At 33.9% G+C, this 21,039-nt stretch overlaps 1 protein-coding gene across 4 annotated transcripts in view; it reads left to right on the top strand.

The window, feature by feature from the left end:
• Positions 1-21,039, top strand: part of LOC107753627 (calcium-dependent secretion activator 2-like) — a 158,460-nt gene that overhangs the window by 125,001 nt on the left and 12,420 nt on the right. For 2 of the 4 annotated variants that reach the window (XM_016569837.1, XM_016569836.1), the window contains exons 14-19: positions 1,355-1,456; positions 3,182-3,245; positions 3,343-3,466; positions 4,615-4,718; positions 9,984-10,140; positions 14,993-15,134. In XM_016569837.1, coding sequence (XP_016425323.1) covers positions 1,355-1,456; positions 3,182-3,245; positions 3,343-3,466; positions 4,615-4,718; positions 9,984-10,140; positions 14,993-15,134 — 693 coding nt within the window. Of the gene's footprint in view, positions 1-1,354; positions 1,457-3,181; positions 3,246-3,342; positions 3,467-4,614; positions 4,719-6,056; positions 6,066-9,983; positions 10,141-14,992; positions 15,135-16,669; positions 16,790-18,528; positions 18,559-21,039 lie in introns of all 4 variants that reach the window. The other 2 variants (XM_016569834.1, XM_016569835.1) reach the window with 2 other exon arrangements.

Raw genomic sequence — 21,039 nt, 5'->3', positions numbered from 1 at the left:
AGACAGACAGACATAGATAGATAGACAGACAGACAGACAGACAGAATTAATTTATTATTATTAATCTTATTAAATATTATTTGATTCTGTTTTATTTAATTAGTTGTTGAATAATTTATCTTTATATTATTTTGAATAAACATCTTGATCTTATATCTTTAACATTATTCAAACAAATATTAATGAATAAACAAAATTTTGAAGAGACTATTTAAAATAACTGTTTTCTATTTGAATATATTGTAAAATGTAATTTATTCCTGTGATTTCAAAGCTGAATTCTTTGCATCATTACTTCAGTCACATGATGCTTCAGAAATCATTCGAATATACTGATTTGCTGTTCAAGAAACATTTTTTATCATCATTTTTTATTTCTTACTTAAATTTACTTTTGACTGGTACTATATTATTTATTTTTATTTAATTTTTTTCAGAGATTAGACATTATTCAAAAGTTTTATTTTTATTTATTATGAATATATACAGTATATATAATATATATAAGATTTAAATATATGAAATATATATTTGAAATATATATTTGAGACTGTAAATTATTCAAATAATTGCATTCAAAATAAAATGATGATAACATTTAGAAGATTAGAAATAAGTTCATTCAAAATTAAGTCAATTCTATAAGTCAAGATTATTTGATATTTTTAAAATTCTATTCTATATTCTATTTTATTTAATTAGTTGTTGAATAATTTTATTTTATAATCTTTATTTGGTTGAATAATCTTTATTTTATTTTTAATAAACAGCTTGATAATCTTATATCTGAAACAATAGTTTTATTTAAAATAAAAATAAAATAATATTAAAGAGACATTATTCGAATAATTATTCGAAATTCGAATTTCAATTTCATATTATTTTTTACTATGGATATATATATATATATATATATACTGTATATATACAGACACATACACAGTGTACAGTACACACATACACCCACTTTATCATATAAAATCATATAAATCATATAAAATCATTTACATATGAATACAAATCATTTAAAATGGTGCTTTATTTGAATAATTTGTTGAATTTTAATTTTAAGATAATTCCAATTGCTTCCCATCTTGCATTACCTTAATGCGATTCACAAAGGATACATTTATTTGGATATTCTTTTATTTAAGGGTTTTGGATTGTGAAACCCTTCAATGTGAGTCGAAGCATTGTTCAGTTGTGCTGAAATATTTGTGAAACTTGACAATTATCTTTGAGAAATCTTTTGATTATGAGGTTGAAGCACAGGATTCAAGGGCAGTTGGAGTTAATGAACAGGTGTTGTAAAGAATTAAGAAGAACATTGAATGTTTGCTTGTTGTTTTGGCAGACCGGACGGCATGGGCACAGTGACAGAACAGGAGAAGGAGGAGTTTGAGGAGATCAGGAGCAGACTGCTGACTTTACTGGAGAAGCAGATCACACATTTCAGGTAGAACAAGCTCCCACGTCCACTTCTGCCCTGAAATAGAGAAATAGCAATGGAAAAATCAATGCAAAAATATAAGTAATAGCTAACTATATAATCAAGTCAAGGCACATTATAGAGTTTTATACAATATAGATGATTTCAAAGCAGCTTCTTGACAGAGAGTTGTCATTATCCAGCTCCGTTCAGGTCAAGTTCAAGTTCTCTTCCAATAGTGTTCTTGCAGTCAATTTGATAATATTATTGAATATTAAAGGAATAGCTCACCCAAAAATGAAACTTTGCTGAAAACGTATTTACCCTTGGACCATCCAAGATACAGATGAGTTTGTTTCTTCATGTGAACTGATGTGGAGAAATGTAGCACTATATCACTTGCTCACCAATGGATCCTCTGCAGTGAATGGGTGCCGTCAGAATGAGAGTCCAAACAGCTGATTAAAACATCACAATAATCCACACCACTCCAGTCCATCAGTTCATGTCTTCTGAAGTGAAAAGCTGCATGTTTATAATAAATAAAGAACCTAACTGACCATCAAGACATTTTCGCTTTCTCCAGTGAAAAAGCTGTTTTGTCTGAATCAGGAGAGAAATATGCACAGATGAAGCACCGTTTACAAGCCAAAACATTTCTAAATCAAAATGTTGGTAGATTTTGATGTGAGAGGACAAAAGTAGATGATCACTGGAGGAAGCATTATTATAGATTATGGACTATTATCTTGGCCAGAATCGATAGTTTAAAGTTAAAAAATCTTAACAATAGATTTGTTTCTTACAAACACGCAGCTTTTCACTTCACAAGATGTTAATTGATGGACTGGAGTGGTGTGGATTATTGTGATGTTTTTATCAGCTGTTTGGACTCTCATTCTGACGGCACCCATTCACTGCAGAGGATCCATTGGTGAGCAAGTGATGTAAAGCTAAATTCCTCCAAATCAGTTACGATGAACAAACAAACTCATCTACATCCTGGATGGCCTGAGTGTGAGTGCATTTTTAGCAAATATCCATTTGTGGGTGAACCATTCCTTTAAGCATTGTTTTAAACATCAATCTTGTAATAACAATGTAATAACTGGTTCCTGTAGCCAAATCAGTTGATAACCCCTGTATAACATCTCAGTGGACCGTTTACTCATTTACCACACCCCCTCCTCGTGGGTCCTCGTTTTGAAGCGACCTCCCGCTGGCCCTCCTGTAGCGCACTGGAAACACTAGTAAAGAGGGTTTTAGTCTTGCGGTTGCAGCGACACTGAATAACCAGATAAAACCACTCAAACAAAAGCTACGAACAACATCTTGGATTATGCAAATGGACAAGGCCGGTGCGGGCGTGCCGGGGATTAAGCGCAGTGCCCAACCCAAGCTGATTAGAGCTTGTTGAGTCACTTGATAAGTGTGCCTCTTGCCCCGTACGCACGAAAAAAAAACACGGCCGTTCGGGGGGCAATTTCACACCTGTGGTGTGAGGCCTCCATGAGAAGCCCTTCCCTTTGGCCTTCATTCATCCCGCCTGCCATTGTCCGTGCGCACGCTGACACCTGTCCCTCCTCGACAGGCTTTGGAAAACATCTCTATTTAAGAGATGTAATTATTGTCCCATGATAGCTGAGAAACAGCAGTCTGTGACTGACTCCTTCAGTTTGCGCTCCGTATTCTTTCTTTTTAAGCCGTCAGTTAATTACCACTCGAGTTTTACCTTTGTCATCTTGCCTGTAGGTACTGTTTCCCCTTCGGGCAACCGGAGGGGGCTCTTAAAGCCACGCTCTCTCTTCTGGAAAGGGTGAGTGTCGGCCAATTAACTGTGCATGCTTTGCATCTTATATCAATGTCTTGTGTGTAGTAGCTTGTGATAAAAAACTTAAAGCGTAATTTCGTAGGTTCTGATGAAAGACATCACCACGCCGGTCCCACCTGAGGAGATGCGTAAGATAGTTCAGAAGTGCCTGGAAAAAGCTGCGCTCATCAATTACTCCCAGCTGACTGAATACGCCCAGATTGAAGGTTTCTCACTGAATACTTTTCAGGGCTCAACAGTAAGGTTTTTTTTTTTTTTTTGCTGGCCCTGTCAGATATGAAAATCCAGAACACCTGCCGGTGTTTTCAGTAGCTCCAGCACAAAAACATACACTAATGTTCAAAAGAAATTAGTACTTTTATTCAGCAAGGATGCAATAAATATATTAAAAGTGACAGCAAAAAATGTATAATGTTACAAAAGATTTGTGTTTCAAAAAAATGCTGTTCTTTTGAACTTTATATTCATCAAATAATATAATACTTTTTTTCACAAGTTTAACTCAAGTTTGAACTCATTTTGAATCATTACATTTTTAATTTAAAATGCTATATTATAATAAATATTTGAAATATTATTAAAAATGTTTTTGACATTTATTCCACATCACAGGAATAAATTACATTTTAAAATATATTGCAATACAATATTACAATTGTATTACAATAAAATATTACAATATATTACAATAATATATACCGGTATATATATATTAGTGGTTAAACGGATCGTAGTTGATCCGTGATCCGTACGGACCAAGCCCCACGGTTCGGCACGCATGTGATCCACGGATTAATTGCAAAATTGAACCATAATAGAGTATAAGTTTATAATTTGTTCGTATTTACACAAGCAAGCGAAATATATATATATATATATATATATTTAAAATGGTACATTATAAGAAATATTTTCAATATTATTAAAATATGTTTCTGACCATTTTTCATCGAATGTAAAGGTTTCTTTTCAAAGAAAATGTGCAATAATAGCTGTAAATTATACAGTTGATATAATACAGGAAACTCAGTGGCAGCAGTTAATCCATAAACATTTACATAGCAAAACATACTGCCAAGAATATCACAAATAAACTTAATTAAGTGTACGTGCTGTCTCAAAATGTGAAGTTTAGTCAACTTGAAATGTGCAGTTGTCTTAACTTGACAGCAAGTTAAATCCAGAGAAGTTTTAAACGTAAACTTAAAATTGTGATCGTTTATTGTCAAAATGAGTGTAGCTGACAAAGTCCTTATTGTTGAGCCCTTTTGATACATTGCTTTATGATCTCAACCTATAAACATGTTTGGAGTGGTTGACAACTAGTGTGAATGTTGTGATGCCTGTGTTTCAGCAGACAGCGGTCAGGCGTCTCCAGAGAAAAGGCTGGAGGATATGATCAGACTAGGAGAGCTGTGTATGGAAGTGTTACAACAGAACGACGAGCATCACTCTGAGGTAAAACCCACAGAAAACCCATCTCTTCATAAAGACTGGTTACCGGTGGCGTGTTGTCTCCAGGGGTGTGAAGTAACGAATTACAAATACTCACGTTACAGTAATTAAGTAGTTTTTATCAGTAATTGTACTTTTTTTGAGTAGTTTAAAAATTGTGTACTTTTACTTTTACTTGAGTACATTTTAAGTGATGTATCGGTACTTTAACTCCGCTATTTTCCTCCGTTTGTGGTCATTACATGCTTATTTAAATTTTATTTTTATCCATCAACGTGATTGGATAGAGAGTAATAGGTCTACAGCTCAGTACTCACTACTCAATACTCATGAGTACTTTTAAATAGGCTACTCTTTTACTCTTAATCAAGTCGTTTTTTGGACAAGTACTTTTACTCTACTCACACTACATTTTTTGGAAGGTAATGGTACTTTTACTTGAGTATATTTTTTCAGTACTCTTTCCACCACTGGTTGTCTCAGTCCAAACTAGTTCCTGCTGAGAAAGCCTTCATTTAGTCTTTGTATCAATGCTTTTTCTCAAATTCAATATCCAACGCAATATTCCGCACCAGCAGCATTGATCTTGTGACGTCTCTTTACAACATATGTTCAAAGAAGCCTTCAGTCACGTAGACAGAGAATCAATCTTTGTTTATCATCAGGCCTTTTGGCGTTGCATGTTGCTCCAGAAGGTATTGCATGATCATTTCAGAGCAGACTCGTGATCATTTACCGTCTCGCTGTCCATTTACTTTGCCGCGTTGCCATAACAGCTGTTAGCGAGTGACAGCTTAGCCGTCCAATGCCAGCTCATAGTAGTGGCGCAGGAAAACAACGCCCACGGCCCATCTGCACAGGGCCAGCGCCCGCTAACGCTCTCACATCAACATTCAAAAAATACAAGATCGAAGGAAAGCGATCAGTCCTAGGTGTTCAGGCTTCGCTGACAGGGATGTGATAGTTTGCTAAATAAAAATGTGAATGTAGACATCTGCTCGTGGGCTATTTTTAGTCCTCAAGCTTCCAACAGCTGTCACAGACGACAGAGACAATGATGCCAAAACGCTTGTGCCTAACAAGACCAATGTCCCACATGCTGTCACTAAGGAAACATCAAGGTGTGTGTGCGTGGTGCGCTCACGTCTACATTAGTGAAATAATGTTCACTTGCAATTTGTCCAGTGAAAGCAAGGAGTAAAACATTGTCTCATACAGTGTGTACTGCGTTTTCAGTGTTCGAATGCATATGTTGAATAATCATGAAGACGGCAAAATGTTTTTCTATCTGATATTTCTCTCTCTTTCTCTCTTCCGCTCCTGTGTTTGTAAATGCATTAGGGAAGAGAGGTAAGAATCTTATATTTCACTCTTATGTTGTGTTGTGTTGTGTTGTCATTAGCAAGAAATACACGGCGGCTTCTCTTTTGGACAGCCCCATTTATTTTATCAGTTATGATTTTACAAGCAGATTGGATATGGATGTAAGATTTTTTTAAATACATTTATTCAGCAAGGATGCATTCAATTAATCAAAAGGGACAGTAAAGACATTTACAATGTCACAAAATATGTCTACTTCAAATAAACTTATATTCATCAAGGAATCCTGAAAAATGTAACATGGTTTCCACGGAAATATTAAGCAGCACAATTATTATCAATGTTGTTTTAAACATTGATAATAAGAAGAAATGTTTGTTGGACAGCAAATCGGCATAATAGACTGATTTCTGAAGGATAATGAGACACTGAAGACTGGAGTAATGATGCTGAAAATTCAGCTTTGCATGACAGGAATAAATTAAATTTTACTATAATATATATAATATAAAACATTATTCTAAATTGCAATATTTAACATTTTTACTGTATTGTTGATTAAATCTTTTTAAACCCCAAACCTTTGTTTTTTTCTTCTTCAGAAATTCAGTTATTTTATATTAATATAGAATACATAAAACGTGTAATGTTTATATTAATAGGTTATGCATTAACGCATTATTTATATTTAGTATAGATATTTAGTTATTTTATATTTCCAAAATATTTATACTAATGTGATGCAGTATTTATATTTAATATAAATAATACTCAGTTGCATACAAATGCAAAAAATCGCATGCAATCCAGGCTGAGATTGTTAGGAAATCCTTTAAATGAAGATGGTTTGGTTGTATATGCTAATTATTAACTGTGGATATTATAACATGAGTAAGAACAAATGTATATATGTAGTTTGTGTGAGAACCTTTCTGCAAATATACATTTGAACCTTTGTACACAATTATTAGCGAATGAGACTCGCTCTTTTTTTATTGTATCTTCATGAAAGGACATAAGATAACAATGTCAATAACATAATTAGTGAAATAAAACGCTGTGATGTGCAATGTGTGAAACATATTTTCCAGTTTGACTAGTTGTTTGACAGTTTAACTCACAACTAGCCAACAATCCAGACACATTCATCGAAGCAACAAAAAAAGAGTCTAGTCTAGTTATTAAAAATATATTTTTTTATATTTTAATGGGGAAGGAGTTTTTAGTATGTTTTAGATTAAAACAGATACAGCAGTGAACAACTAGTTTTGCTGTTTGTCAGCTCTACGCCATACAAAACCTGTCTCTGAAAGCCCTGAAGACAAGCTCCCTCAAGGCCAGCGACTGTAAAACATCAAGTCAGACAAGAGTGACGTTCACACACACACACACGAATATCCGTACACAATAGCACCCTTCAATAAGTCAGCATTCTCCTCTCCACCGTATTATTCTTCGCTGTGACTGATTGCACTTTTATCCCCATTGCTCGACGCTGACCGCTTTGGACGGAAAGTTCTTGGCTCGCGCGCCGGCGTAAAGAATACAAGACAACATGGACAGGCTTTTTTTGACGCTCTCAATTAAGTTAGCTGCAGCCGTCCCCAGGAATCAGCCTGTGGAAGAATGCAAAGAGAGAAATGCATTGATAGACTTGGATCTTTTCAGAAGGGCCTTCAATGCACATACTGGCAGACAATAAAGAGCTCGACACAATGTAGGAGGACGCCACTGAATTTTTCCCTTTTCTCAGGAGAATTCAGAAGGATTTATGGGCTCTGGTCTGCTGCAGTCCACCATAAAAGACATGTGGATGGCTAATTGTCCTTTTTTGAACTTAACCTTTAACCTTTCTAATACAGTAAAGTACCCTTTTCCAGATGTGGAACGGTTTAAAAATCAACAGACTTGATTTTATGTGCATGTGATTGTTACCGTCCACATTTAAATACGTTGGATGTTTATTTATGTAAAAGAGGTTGAAATTGATAGTCAAATGTCATTTCCATTTTTTCAGATGGCCTTAATCATCTGTTTCCCGTAGTATAAACTACACTGGGGGGAAAATGGTTTTTGCTAGTAATTAACACATAAAATGAATTTAACAACATTTTGAAGTAGAAAGACTAAAGTAGTATTTTCTTCTAAGACATACTCCAATTATTTTATTTTATTTTAAAGGTACTATGTTCTGGTCCCTAAGTATGGAAAATCCCTTCTTTAGTGGAAAATTGCATTCAAATTTAAAGTTGCTCTGCAAAATTTTGCAGGCGAAATCCAGTAATTTCAATTGGATTCTGCGCAGTCAGAAATTTTAAACATTTGATGTTTAACTTAATGTGTTACTTGCCATTTCTTTGTCATTTATTAAATGTAATACCAATTTCATAGTGAAAAATTGATTCAAAGTAAATCAGAAACACATTTTAGAAAAATACTACATTAGGAGCTAGCACAACTTTCCTCCAGAGGCTGTATGATTTATTTTTATTTTTTTATGTAGCACAAATAATGCTTGATGAGTTCAAAGTATAATACTTAAAGTTAGAGGTTTGTACAACTGTGTACATGCATGGTGTTTACAAGTAACACTTTACAAAACCAAGCAAGCATGCAGGCACAGAAGCAACCTTCCATTCTCTCTATTTATCTCCATCTTTGTGTGCTTCTTTTCAAGGTCGCGTCATTGTATTGCTTGACTTCTACATGCTTTAGTTTCATCATTTCCATGTTTTATCGTGCTTTGTTGTCAGTATCAGAGTGTTGTGTACCATGTTTAGCTCTCAGTATTGTCTCTCTGTTGTTATACGTTGCCGTTTGGCATTATTGTTTGTGATTGTGTGTTTGCACATGTATAGAATATGTAGCATATTTCTAGTAGTTTACATGTTAATGGGTGATTCTAAACTAATGGAAACTTTATGTCCATTAGGATGATTTTAAGAATGCATTTATAAAAACATCTCAGTTTTTAAAGAGATAGATAGATAGATAGATAGATAGATAGATAGAGACTTGTTTTCACAAGTCAAAGACTTCCCTGGTTTTTGCAAAAACCTGAAAAAATAAATAAATAAAAAATAATAATTACCAAAATGTACTTATCAAGGCAAGGATCAGATCTTTGTTCCAGGGAGGGTTATTATCATTAACTAAAACTAAACCCATTAAAAAATGTGACTTTGAAATAAACATTGAAACAACATAAACTAATAAAATAAATATTTTAATATATAAATATAATAATAATTTTATTTCAGCTATTTGCAAAGGTAGCATTTCTCATTTTCATTTAGTTTAACATGAAGTACTAAAATAACTAAAACTAATTAATAAATCAAAGAAAAATTAAAAAATATCCAATGAAAATGACAAAAACACAAGGACAAACAAAATTACTGAAACTTCATCTAAACTTTTCGTGTCACCATTTCCACAGAAATATTAAACAGCACAATAATTGTCAACATTGATAATAATAATAATAAATATTTCTTGAGCACCAAATCAGCATATTAGATTGATTTCTGAAGGATCATGTGACATTTTCTGGCAACAGAAAATATGAAAATAAAATCAATTAAAATTACTAACTATAATAATAAAACTATAATAGCATATCAATGATAATAAAATAACCTGATAAATGTTTAATATAGACAAAACAAATCAAAAGTGTCCCTAACTGAAGAGTCACCCTAATACACTTAAAATAAAAAATTTAAAAAAAGGTTCCAAAAGGGGGAACCGGTTTTGGTTCCCCAAAGAACCTTTCAGTAAACCATTCTTCCATTTTTTTCTTAGCGTGTAGAACATTTTAATAGTCTAAAGAACCTTTTTCCACTATAAAGAACCTTTTGTGGAATGAAAAAGTTCCATGGATGGTAAAGGTTCTTTGTGGAACCATTGATGCCAATTTTAAGTGTGTATGTCTGTATTTCGCAGGCCTTCTCCTGGTGGCCAGAGGCGATGGGGGAGCATGCCGAGACCTTCCTGTCTCTGTACACGGTGGACATGGACGCAGCATTGGCTGTCCAGCCGCAGGACTCCTGGGAAAGTTTCCCCCTCTTTCAGCTGCTCAACAACTTCCTCCGAACTGACCGTGTGTAGTGTTTACCTTTCTTTCTCATTCTTTCTCCTCCCCTTCCGCTCCCGTTTGTCCAAAGTTCTGCTTGCATGTTCTCACCGTTAAGCGCACTACTTAGCACCAGTATCGCTTTGGAAAACAATACTTGTTAGGCGAGCAGGTTAACATGCTGTGCTCTGTTATTGTCAACATGCTAATTAGATATACAGTGTGATCGGTTAGTGACACTGGAGGGAAAATGATCTCCATGTCACCTCAATTCTGGACGTTTTTGCAAATCCCAGTGTCCGACATACCCTGAGCACCGGTATCTCTCGTAATCAACAAGAAATTTTCCGTGAAACAGTTTTGAGTACTTCACAACATGAAGTTAATTGTACGAGGAGCTTTTGGTCTATTGATAGAACAGCATCTAGAGCCAAGTTGAAGTTACAAAGATTGTTTTGCATGACTGGGACATTTGCAACGGTGATAAAGAGATTTGCTTTACTGTCTAGTTCAAACAGCAGTTGATTTGGAATAGATACGGTCGGTTATCTAGGGAGCATGACAATGGAAATGGCAGCCTCTAATAACACAGACAGTTGGCAAAAAGATATAGGGAACTCCCACACTGTTTCATATATGAACTTACTTGTAGAAGATCCAGTCGTATTGCTTTCCCCTGCCCTGTTCTCACTAAATTAATCTCAGTAAATTCATCTTTTTTATTCTTAAAGGTAGAATTATAATGAGCAAAGCCTGTTGGCGAACATGTTGAACATTTCGGAAATTTTTTGGTCCATTTGAGAGATAGGTGGCGGTAATGCACTTATAAGTCTGCGATCTTCCGTAAAGCAAGAAGAAGAAGACGACACATCAAGCCGGCTGTTTTTTTTTACTCAAAGCCGTGATTCCCATTCACTTCCATTATATGACTGACAGACTGCAACGGTTTGAGTTAAAAATCTTCGTTTGTGTTCTACTGAAGAAACAAAGTCACCTACATCTTGGATGCCCTGGGGGTAAGCAGATAAACATAAAATTTTCATTTTCATTAAGGGAATAATTCACCCAGAAATGAATATTTTGTCATTTGCTCAACCTTTATGTTGTTTCAAACTCATGACTGACTGAGAGATTTAGCAGAATGCTCACACTGCTCTTTTCCATTTAAAAAAAATAATAATGAAAATCACTTAAACATGACAGAAAAGTATCATAAAAATAATACAAGCACTTCTGAAACAATATAATAGTCATACAATAATTACTACTACGTGATTTAATTAATGCTTTTATTTAGGGATGCACCGATACTGGTATCGGTATCGGGCCCGATACTGAGCTCCTGTACTCGTACTCGTTAAAATGCCCCGATACCAAATGCCGATACCACACAGCATGTGATAAGTGCCATATTCAGACAAAGAAACACAGACAGCAGAATGGAGTTATTAGAGATTAAAGATGTCTACGAAGTATATGTATGCAATGAATATAAAACATTCAGTATTAATGCCTGTATAGCTGATTTGCGCCAGCTGGTAAGTGGATTGAGCGCGCGGCGGCGCATATGCGCGAGCTTGTCGAGTGAATATCCCTTTCTCACAGACATCACTGGAAAGTTTGTAGTTCGATCGGATATGTCAAAAAGAAGTAAGTAAAACAATGCACACATTACTTAATGGTAGGGAGGGAGGAAGGGAGGGAGGGAGAGAGAGAGCACGCACTTCTGTTGTGTGTTTATGTAAGTGAGGATGGCAAAATAAAGTAAACTGTGACAAATCATACCCAAACATTCTTCATACAGTGGACTATCTGTAAAACTGATACAAATTTGGGACCAAAAATTATTCAGACCGAGTTTGGGAAAAAATTGAAGTTCAGGTTTGCATGAACCTGGTTGACAGCATGCCCAGGAGACTATATGCTGTCATTAAGGCTAAGGGTTGCCCGGCTAAGTATTGATAGTTGTGTAAATACTGTCATAGCTGTCTAATTTTTGGTTGATTGTAATCTATTACATACCTTTCTATCAAAGTTATGTGACATTATCAAGCTGAATTTGTTCTGACACAGTTTAACTCTGAGTTCTTGTCATATTTTATTACCATTTTCTAAACTATAGCGAGTAAACTGTGATAATGTGAGAAATGTTGAAGGTGTCTGAATATATTTTGGTTTGACTGTATCTATTTGATAAATGAAGTTAACCAACTAACATTATACATACTCTTTTGGTTTCTGTACCCAATATTTTAAAAATTTACAAATGCAATGAAAATATTGGTATCGGTACTCGGTATCGGCAAGTACCAAAAATAAAAGTATCGGTATCGGGCGAGTACTGGAAAAAGTGGTATCGGTGCATCCCTACTTTTATTCAGCAAGGATGCATTAAATTGATTAAAAGGGACAGTAAAGCCATTTATAATGTCACAAAGATTTGATTTCAAATAAATGCTGTTCTTTTGAACTTTATATTCATCAAAGAATCATTAAAAATCACAGAAATATTAAACAGCACAATTGTTTTTAACATTGATAGTAATAAGAAATGTTTCTTGATCATCAAATCAGCATATTAGACTGATTTCTGAAGGGTCATGTGACACTGAAGCCTGGCGTAATGATGCTGAAACTTCAGATTTGATCACAGGAATTAATTTCATTTTAAAATATATTCAAATAAAAGACAGTTATTTTAAATTGTAATAATATTTCACATTTTTACTGTACTTTTGAACAAATAATTGCAGCCTTGGTGATTTTTTGTGTGTGTGTGTGTGTGAACAATGACAGAATATTGAATCGTTTCTCTGGTTCATCATGGCACAGTGTCATTATCAGGAGGATATCTAATAATTATTCAAGAAGTACATGTGAAATATTTCTGGAAAAATTAGACACAAAAGTAAAAAATGCTCATTGAGCAATATAAAAAGGAATTACATTTTATCCAAACATTTAGAGACTAAAATGTGATGAATTTCTTAGCCGAATGAGATCAAATTCATATCGCCTAAATAATGTGGTATTATTTGGGACAATTAAAATAGTTGCACAAAAATCTCCATGCTACCTTGACTTTTTGAAATTTTTCTTGACAATTCCATTATTTAGAGTATATACTGTACATCTTAATTTGGCTCTGAATTCATCAGACGTTAAGCCTTAGAGCAACCAAATGAGAGTCGTAGGTAGCAGATAACACTGTAGCATATTCCAAATTAAATCTCTAATTTTCCTGATTAGTTTCAGTTGTGCGTGCTTTTTACAGTTTTGAGTGTGTGCACATGACAAAACAAATTGTGACATTGACACTAAATGCTCAAATGAGTTTCATCATTGTTAAATGGTTGGGAAATTAGCTCAAACACCCACGAGAGTAAAAAGGCTAGTGTTAATGATGAAGAACAGAGAGATGGGAATTACACTTAATGATGCCTGAGGAGACATGAATCTCTCTCTCTTTCTCTCGCTCTCTGTCAGACCCCCATTTCCTTCTAAGTGCTTTATGTAATGATTGAGGTGGATCAGACACATGAGTGTTTGTTATATTTAACAAATAGTGGACAATACCCCTCCCCAACAAGCAAAACACGTGCAGGGAGAACCAGGCCTCTGGTTACCGTGGTAACAAAGACACGCATCAAGATAAGATTGTTTTACAACTCAAAGGAATGTAGAGTTTTCACTCTAAATTCACTTTGAAACAGACATGTACCCAATTTTCCCCATCTAATAATTTGTTTGCTTATGTATTGATACAAACTCTTTTAAATGAACATTTTAGAATTGCACACTATTGTTAACAGAGATCACAGGTATGCCATGTTTGGCATCTTTCGGCTGCATTTTTAATGGTCTAAATGTTCATTTATATTATATGTCGATACCAATGGAAGGTATTGGTGTTACCAGAGTAGCTTTAAGGATTCAGCTATATTTGATTGAGAATTTACCGTTTGATAACTTTATTCAGTTTCTGTATATTTCCTACTTGCTGAAGGGCACAGTTTTGACATTTATTATAATGGGTTTATGTGAAGATTGTTTTAAGTTCACTTAAATTAGAAGTTATTTTTTAAAGTCTAGTAAATGTTAAGATTGATAGCTCTCAGTTATACTGTAATTGAATGGCTATAGTCAATGGTTAAATATTAGGGGGGAAAAGAACAACCTAGAGACATCAGTAGTATTGGTATCAGTGTTACTCGCCTTAAAAGGTGAAAAAGTCATAAAAAATGATGCCACTAAACAAATATTAAAAAATATACGGTCTTTATGTTGTTTCTACATTCATTTGAAGATTGAATGTGAAATGATTGCAATATAAAAATATATTTAAAAACTTTAATGTTAGGTGGGGTTAATCTCAATTAATTTCAGGAAAAAATAGTAATTTATGTGCAAATGAGCAGCTCCACAACACAATGAAACCATGTTTACATGATATTCGGAAATCATTCCAATTGTTATGCAAATAAATTCACTAATTTGTTTCATTAGTTTAGTTCATTGTTTTTCAACACCATAAAAAAATGTATATTTTACATTAAAGTAGTTATTTAGATTATTAATTTATTAAAGGTGACATATCATGATAACAAATGATCTGTGGAGTATTTTGAGCTGAAACTTCACAGACACATTCTGGGGACACCAGAGACTTATATTACATATTGTAAAAAGGGGCATAATATGTCTCCTTTATTATTAATTAAAAATTATTACAGTTGTCTATGATTTCTGCAACAGTCATTCTAGATATATTTCCACTGCAGAATAGCATTGCTCACAATATTTTGCCTGATAATATACAGTAAGTTGCACATCCGTCAATATTGTTGTAAAGCCTTCATTCATCCTTCATGTTCTCTAGCTCACCTGTGCAATGGAACGTTCCATAAGCACCTCCAGGACCTATACATCCCTCTGGTGGTGCGCTACATTGACCTGATGGAGTCGTCGATAGCTCAGTCCATTCATCGCGGCTTTGAGCAGGAGACGTGGCAGTCTGTGAAGTAAGAGCCAAGCCATTAGAGTCCAATGTTATTTTATGTACGTATGTTTTCTTATTGATTCTCTTTGCATTTAAGCGAATACAGTGCCGTGTTTGTTTAACCGTGTCGGGCTGTTTCTAGCAAACCCATCAACTTGTTCATGTTTCAGAGATGATTGGAGAGAGGTTAAAGAATAGAGCCTCAAAGATTGTCCTCATCATTTTCCATTAATGCTTTGTACTTTTCTGATTTACTTCACAGTTTCTTGTTTGTTTTCACCATATTTAATTTGATGGGACTGAACACAAGGCTGTGAGGTGCAGATGTGAAGTCTGTATGTTGTGCTGTCGTGATCATACGGTTGACCAAACAATTTCCTGTGGATGCAAAACTAAAGAGAACATTGGCTGTGAAAATTAGATCTTACATAAGACCGTCTCATCATGTTCTGCTGAGAATGACTTTACTGTTTTTATGTTTGGAGTCCCAATGACCCCTGTGTTGTACATGTAAAAATAGCAAAAATCATAATAATAATTTCCCTTTAAATTCCTCTGACCTAATCAAAACACTTCTTAATAATAATTATAATAATAGCAATTACCTATTAATTATTATTATTATTAATAATAATAATATATAAACAATATATAATGTTATTTATAATATTCAGTAAATAAATCAACTGAAACAATTATTATTATTATAGTTTTTACATTTAATTATTAAATACTATTATTATTATTACTACAACTTTTATTAATATTTATATTTTATTTATAATATTTATAATAATTTATCTAAATAATTAAATAATAATAATTACTACTAATAATAAGAAGAGTTGTTGTTGTTGTTGTTAAAAACTATATATTATTTATTATCACTGAAGCTTTAACTCTTTTATAATAATTTCTAAGCAATTAATATAATTGTTATTTATAATCATTTGCCTTACATTTCCTCTGACGTAATAAACTAACTTAGTATTTTTGCCTGTTGTTGTTATTAATTATTATATATAATTTATTGTTATTGAAGCGTTAACGCTTTTATAATCATTTGTAAGCGCTTAAAATAATAATAAATAAATAAATCATCATCATCATAATTAATAATAATAATAGTTGTTGTTATTGTTATTATTATTATATATAATTGTTATATATTATTTTTATTTAAGCTTTAGCTGTACTTTTCTTTACCACAAAGTAGACATGAACTTTTCACAAAATGTTACTGTTATCCATTCTAGTTATGTTTTTACACATTGAAAGAAAATACTCTTAAAAAAAACTATTTTATATCTGGGGTCTCTATATCTGGCGAATCCAAACTGAACATGACCGTTAAAACAATATGGCATTGAACAGACTGTTATGTCTCATTAAACATGCCGTCTTCTCCAACTAAGGTGCATTTCTTCCCTGTCAGTAAGCTTCTGATGCCTCAGAATGATCAGTCATCCACCGGTTATTCTGCTCTTTATCTGATGAACTCTTATTGTCGGCCTACTCTCAGGGCTTTCTGCTCTTTTACTCTCTGATCTCCGGCAGGACCATCACCAACAATCTGCCCAGCGTTCCCCTGCCCAGGGTTCCCAACCTGCCTCTTAACCTCCCTCAGATGCCCAGCTTCTCGGCCCCTTCCTGGATGGGGCCGCTGTGTGACAGCAAGTGTGTATGGGCCAGCTGGGCGCCATCACTGCTTACTGCTCTTGACATATGCTTATTATAGCCGCAAAGCGTGTGCGAAGCGAGTCTTCAGGCCTTAAAACCATTCAAATAGATTTAAATCACGGGAAAGAGACTGTGGCATATGCATTTGTAATGTGGTAAATACGTCAAATGATGTTTCCAGTTGTTGGTTTGATGAAGCTCAGTTATTGCTATAATAAGCATTTGCATGGTAAATGTAATTCATAACAAAAATTATTTTTTTAGCACAATGAATTAGACTTCCAATAAAGTGCATCCTAGATTGCATGACTGTGTGAGTGTTATGATTTGCTTTGTCTGTCGGCTTGGGATGGGAATCAAGAAGCTGTTTTTTTTTTCTGAACTGGTTCCATTATTTTAAAAAATACTTATTCTTGTCAAAAATATCTGCAAATGTGGATCAAATAAAGTGCTGCAGTGATTGTATTTTTGTAGGCCAACCCATAAGTTAGCATCACCCTGGTACCCTAGCCAACAAAAAAAGGGATTTTTCCATTGGTTTTTATATTACTGCAGAAAATAAGTGACCAACAAAGATGTATGATTATCATCATGATACTCTTCACAACTTTTGAATTTTGAAGCCTAAATACAGTTGCCAGATGTAAAAAGCTAAACGTAGGTGCTAATTTATACAATAAAATACAGTAATAAAAGTTTTGTTTGTGATTCTTACGAGTTCTTTTTAATGAATTGCCTAAAAAGTCATGTTAAGTCTAAACCAAGTGAGCGATGTGTATGAATCAATCTACCAACTCACTTGAATCTTGACTTATTGAATCACTTGCAGTTTTCAAGAGAACCACATGACAGAATTACTACTTGTTTTACCTCATTTCTACTGAAATCTTTTTTATTATATCAAGTACTTAAAATGGTACTTGAATATCAAAAATAATATTATTATTATGCTTCTTCACAAGTACATAGGGAATCGTTCATGAGACCAGAATCATTTTTTAGAATCTGAATCGTTGAATTGCTTACGATTCCCATCCCTGTTGCCATCAGTGTTTATATGAAATCAGTGCTGGGTGGATTACTTACAATTTGTAGTCTGTTACTGATTACAAATTACATGTTGAAAATTGTAGTCAGTAATATAATCAAGATTACTCATTTTAGGTAATGTATTCCGACTACTTTTGGATTACTTTTAGATTACTTTTGACAACTTGTTTATTGATTTAAAATGGATTATTGTTATAAAAAAAAAGAGAAACATGACCATTAACCAACATCAGAAAACATGCAAATTTGTTGTTAAATTATTAAAATATGAACTTTAAATCTCAGGGGGGCTTCAAGAAAATACTTTAGGTCAAAAAGTTTGGGATTCGCTGCATCACATGAATAAAAAATGTAAAAAGAGAAAAAGTCAATAAATTATGAATAATGTACTGCCACTGTGTGAATAAATTGTAATCATGTAATCCATAAAAAAGTAACTGTAATCTAATCTCTAATCGTGATACAATCTAATTACAAGTACTTAATTTTCGGTAATGTAATCAGTTACTACCCAGCACTGGTAAAGATCCTGTTTGTGATGAAAACATTGGTGTTGTGCTGTTCATTTTAGTGCGTTTTGTGCCAAAGTGGCTTGGTAACTTATCATTTTTGGGAGCTGCTGTGCTGTGTGGCTTTTTGTGTGATTCATTGGCTAAATTTAACACAGTTACGCATTTGGTTTACAGCGGACAAGGAATTAATTTGCCAGATATTTTGTGAGTACCAGAGATATCATCACGTTTGTGTTTGCTGTCTGTTTGGTGTTGTGTTTGCAGTGTGACAGACCACAAAATCACAGAAAGCTGTTTATAAGATGATTCACATGGACAGCCGAGTCTCCATAAATTCCGTTTTTCTCCTACACGCGGAGCGCCCAGGTATCATCGGTTCAATCTGCGAGCGTTTAAACCCGCTGTGAGCATGCGACGATAAACGCCAACACTATTTTCTCTCAACCGTCAGGGGTTATCAGGGTGAACTCGTACACTTTTATCCTGGCCAAGATGTAAGCAGCTTCGCTCTACAGGAGAACTTCTGACAGCTACACGAGCCTAAATAATGTCGGAAAGTTAAATTACATCCGTCTCAATTAGCCTAAAGAGTGTGAACTGCAAAAGCACACCAGCTTTCAGGCCTGAAACAGTGTCTGTAGTGGGTGTAGTCCTGTGGGTGTCTGTGGTTAGCTGCTTGTTAGATTCGGCGAGAACTTTGTGTTCTCCCCCGAGGAGTCTGTTCGTCAGGCGAGAAACTCGTCCATTTGTTCACCCTGCCTCTTTCCTCGAGGCGGAGGCGCGGACCCCCGAGGGGGCCCTTACGGACTGTACCGCCGCTAATTAATCGAGTGGGAGCTTGTGCTCGGCCCTTTTAATTGCACAGCGGACTTTGCCAAACGATTTATTTTCCCGGACCGCCACTTGTGAAGGTAACAGTCTTTTAACAGCGAGCGGAACGAGTGGCCTTTTTTAGTTTGCTGTGTCGACTGCGGTTGACATGGCAGTGTCGCTCCATCTGTCTCGATTGGTGGAGATCTCTTGAGCCCGTTCAAACGCAGCGGAGTCGCACACAACATCAGTGGAAAATGCTGTCGATCTCGACTTCCTGCAGCTCTTGGAACAGCCGCTCTCAGGCCGATAGTTCTGTCGGATGCACTTCAGTCAGCTGGGTGCAAGAGAACCTGACTTTTATAGTAACTCGCTCGCTTGATTAGTCGTTTGACTGCGCATTTTGCAGTTTTGGAGTGATTTAAGTATTGACAGTGGAAGGTGTTTTCACATTTGAGTCCTCGGTCTCTGAACCCTTTAAGTGTATTTACATGAATTCATTTATCAGATATTTGTATGCAAGTGAGAAATATGTGTAGGGGTTACAGTAATGTGAGAAGTGCTCTAATGACATGCGAGATCATTTCACCGTTAAGGCCAAAACATGAAGCAAATGAAAATGAACAGATTTATCTTTGCATTAATACTATATTACAATAATATGTTAATTGTAATATATTAGTATTATAGATATAATACTATAATATAGAATATATTCAATTTAATATAAATATATTATGAAAATAATATTAATATATTAATAAGTAGTATAATATTAGAATACAATATTAATGTTCTTGTAATATAATTATAATAATGTTATACATAAAGAATATTTCATATTAATAGTTTAGTTAAAATACCAGTATTAATATATTAGAATAATTAATAATAATCATATAAAGAATAATAATTAAATATTTCAATATCTAATATTACATTTAATATAAATGTCATTTCAAATCTGTATTAATAATTATATGATACAATATATAATCAATAATTATATATTATATATTATTATTAGAATATACTATTGCTATAATGTAATAATTATAAAATATAATACTATTATAATAATACTTTATATATGAATTTGTCAAATGTGATATTTTATAAGTTGCATGCAATAACTTTGGAGATTCAAATAAATCAAAATGCTTAGATGCCTAAAACCAAGCAAATGTTAAAACATCTTAAGATGAATGTTCCAGGCCAGCTCTAATTCTTTACACTCTTTTTCTGACTGCCATCATGTATTATATTTTTTAATATATTTATATTTAGCACTTTTAATTGTTTCAGTACAGATTTTTATCATTAAATTATCATTTAATATTAGTACTTTGGTTATGTGCTTTTTTAATTAATATTTTAACATTGTAATATTTTTATATTTAGCATTTTTAATAATCATTCATTTTTATATTAATTTTTTTTTTTTTCCTATTTAGCTTTAATTTACTTTTGAGTCATTTTAGTATCTCAACTTAAACTTTTTTTTTTTTTTTCATTTAGTTGCCAAGGCAAAATTTCACATAATGAATGTTGTGATTTTTTACACTAGTTGCAGTCACGCACCAGAACTCAAACATTATGTTAAATAATGCATTAAATGATTAGTTCATGGGAAATCTAATAGTTAGAAATGCCACAAAATTCTGATAATATCATATGTTCATGGACATCAAGGACTGGTCTGTTTTGCATGACAGTGTCTGTTTACTTACTCTTGGCATTCATACCTTGATTTTACATGTTTCATTTTTTCATCTTTCCTTTTTAGTCTTGCAATGTATATTTGCTGTGAATTATTTTTTTTTTTGACATTTCTGGCTTTACGATCAAGCATGAGCTAACATGTCACTGTTTCTG

Source organism: Sinocyclocheilus rhinocerous, unplaced genomic scaffold (genome assembly GCF_001515625.1).
Source record: "Sinocyclocheilus rhinocerous isolate Xijiao unplaced genomic scaffold, SAMN03320098_v1.1 scaffold200, whole genome shotgun sequence".
Taxonomy (NCBI): domain Eukaryota; kingdom Metazoa; phylum Chordata; class Actinopteri; order Cypriniformes; family Cyprinidae; genus Sinocyclocheilus; species Sinocyclocheilus rhinocerous.
The sequence above is the reverse complement of the archived record's forward strand: the minus strand, read 5'-3'. Positions and strand labels throughout refer to the sequence as shown.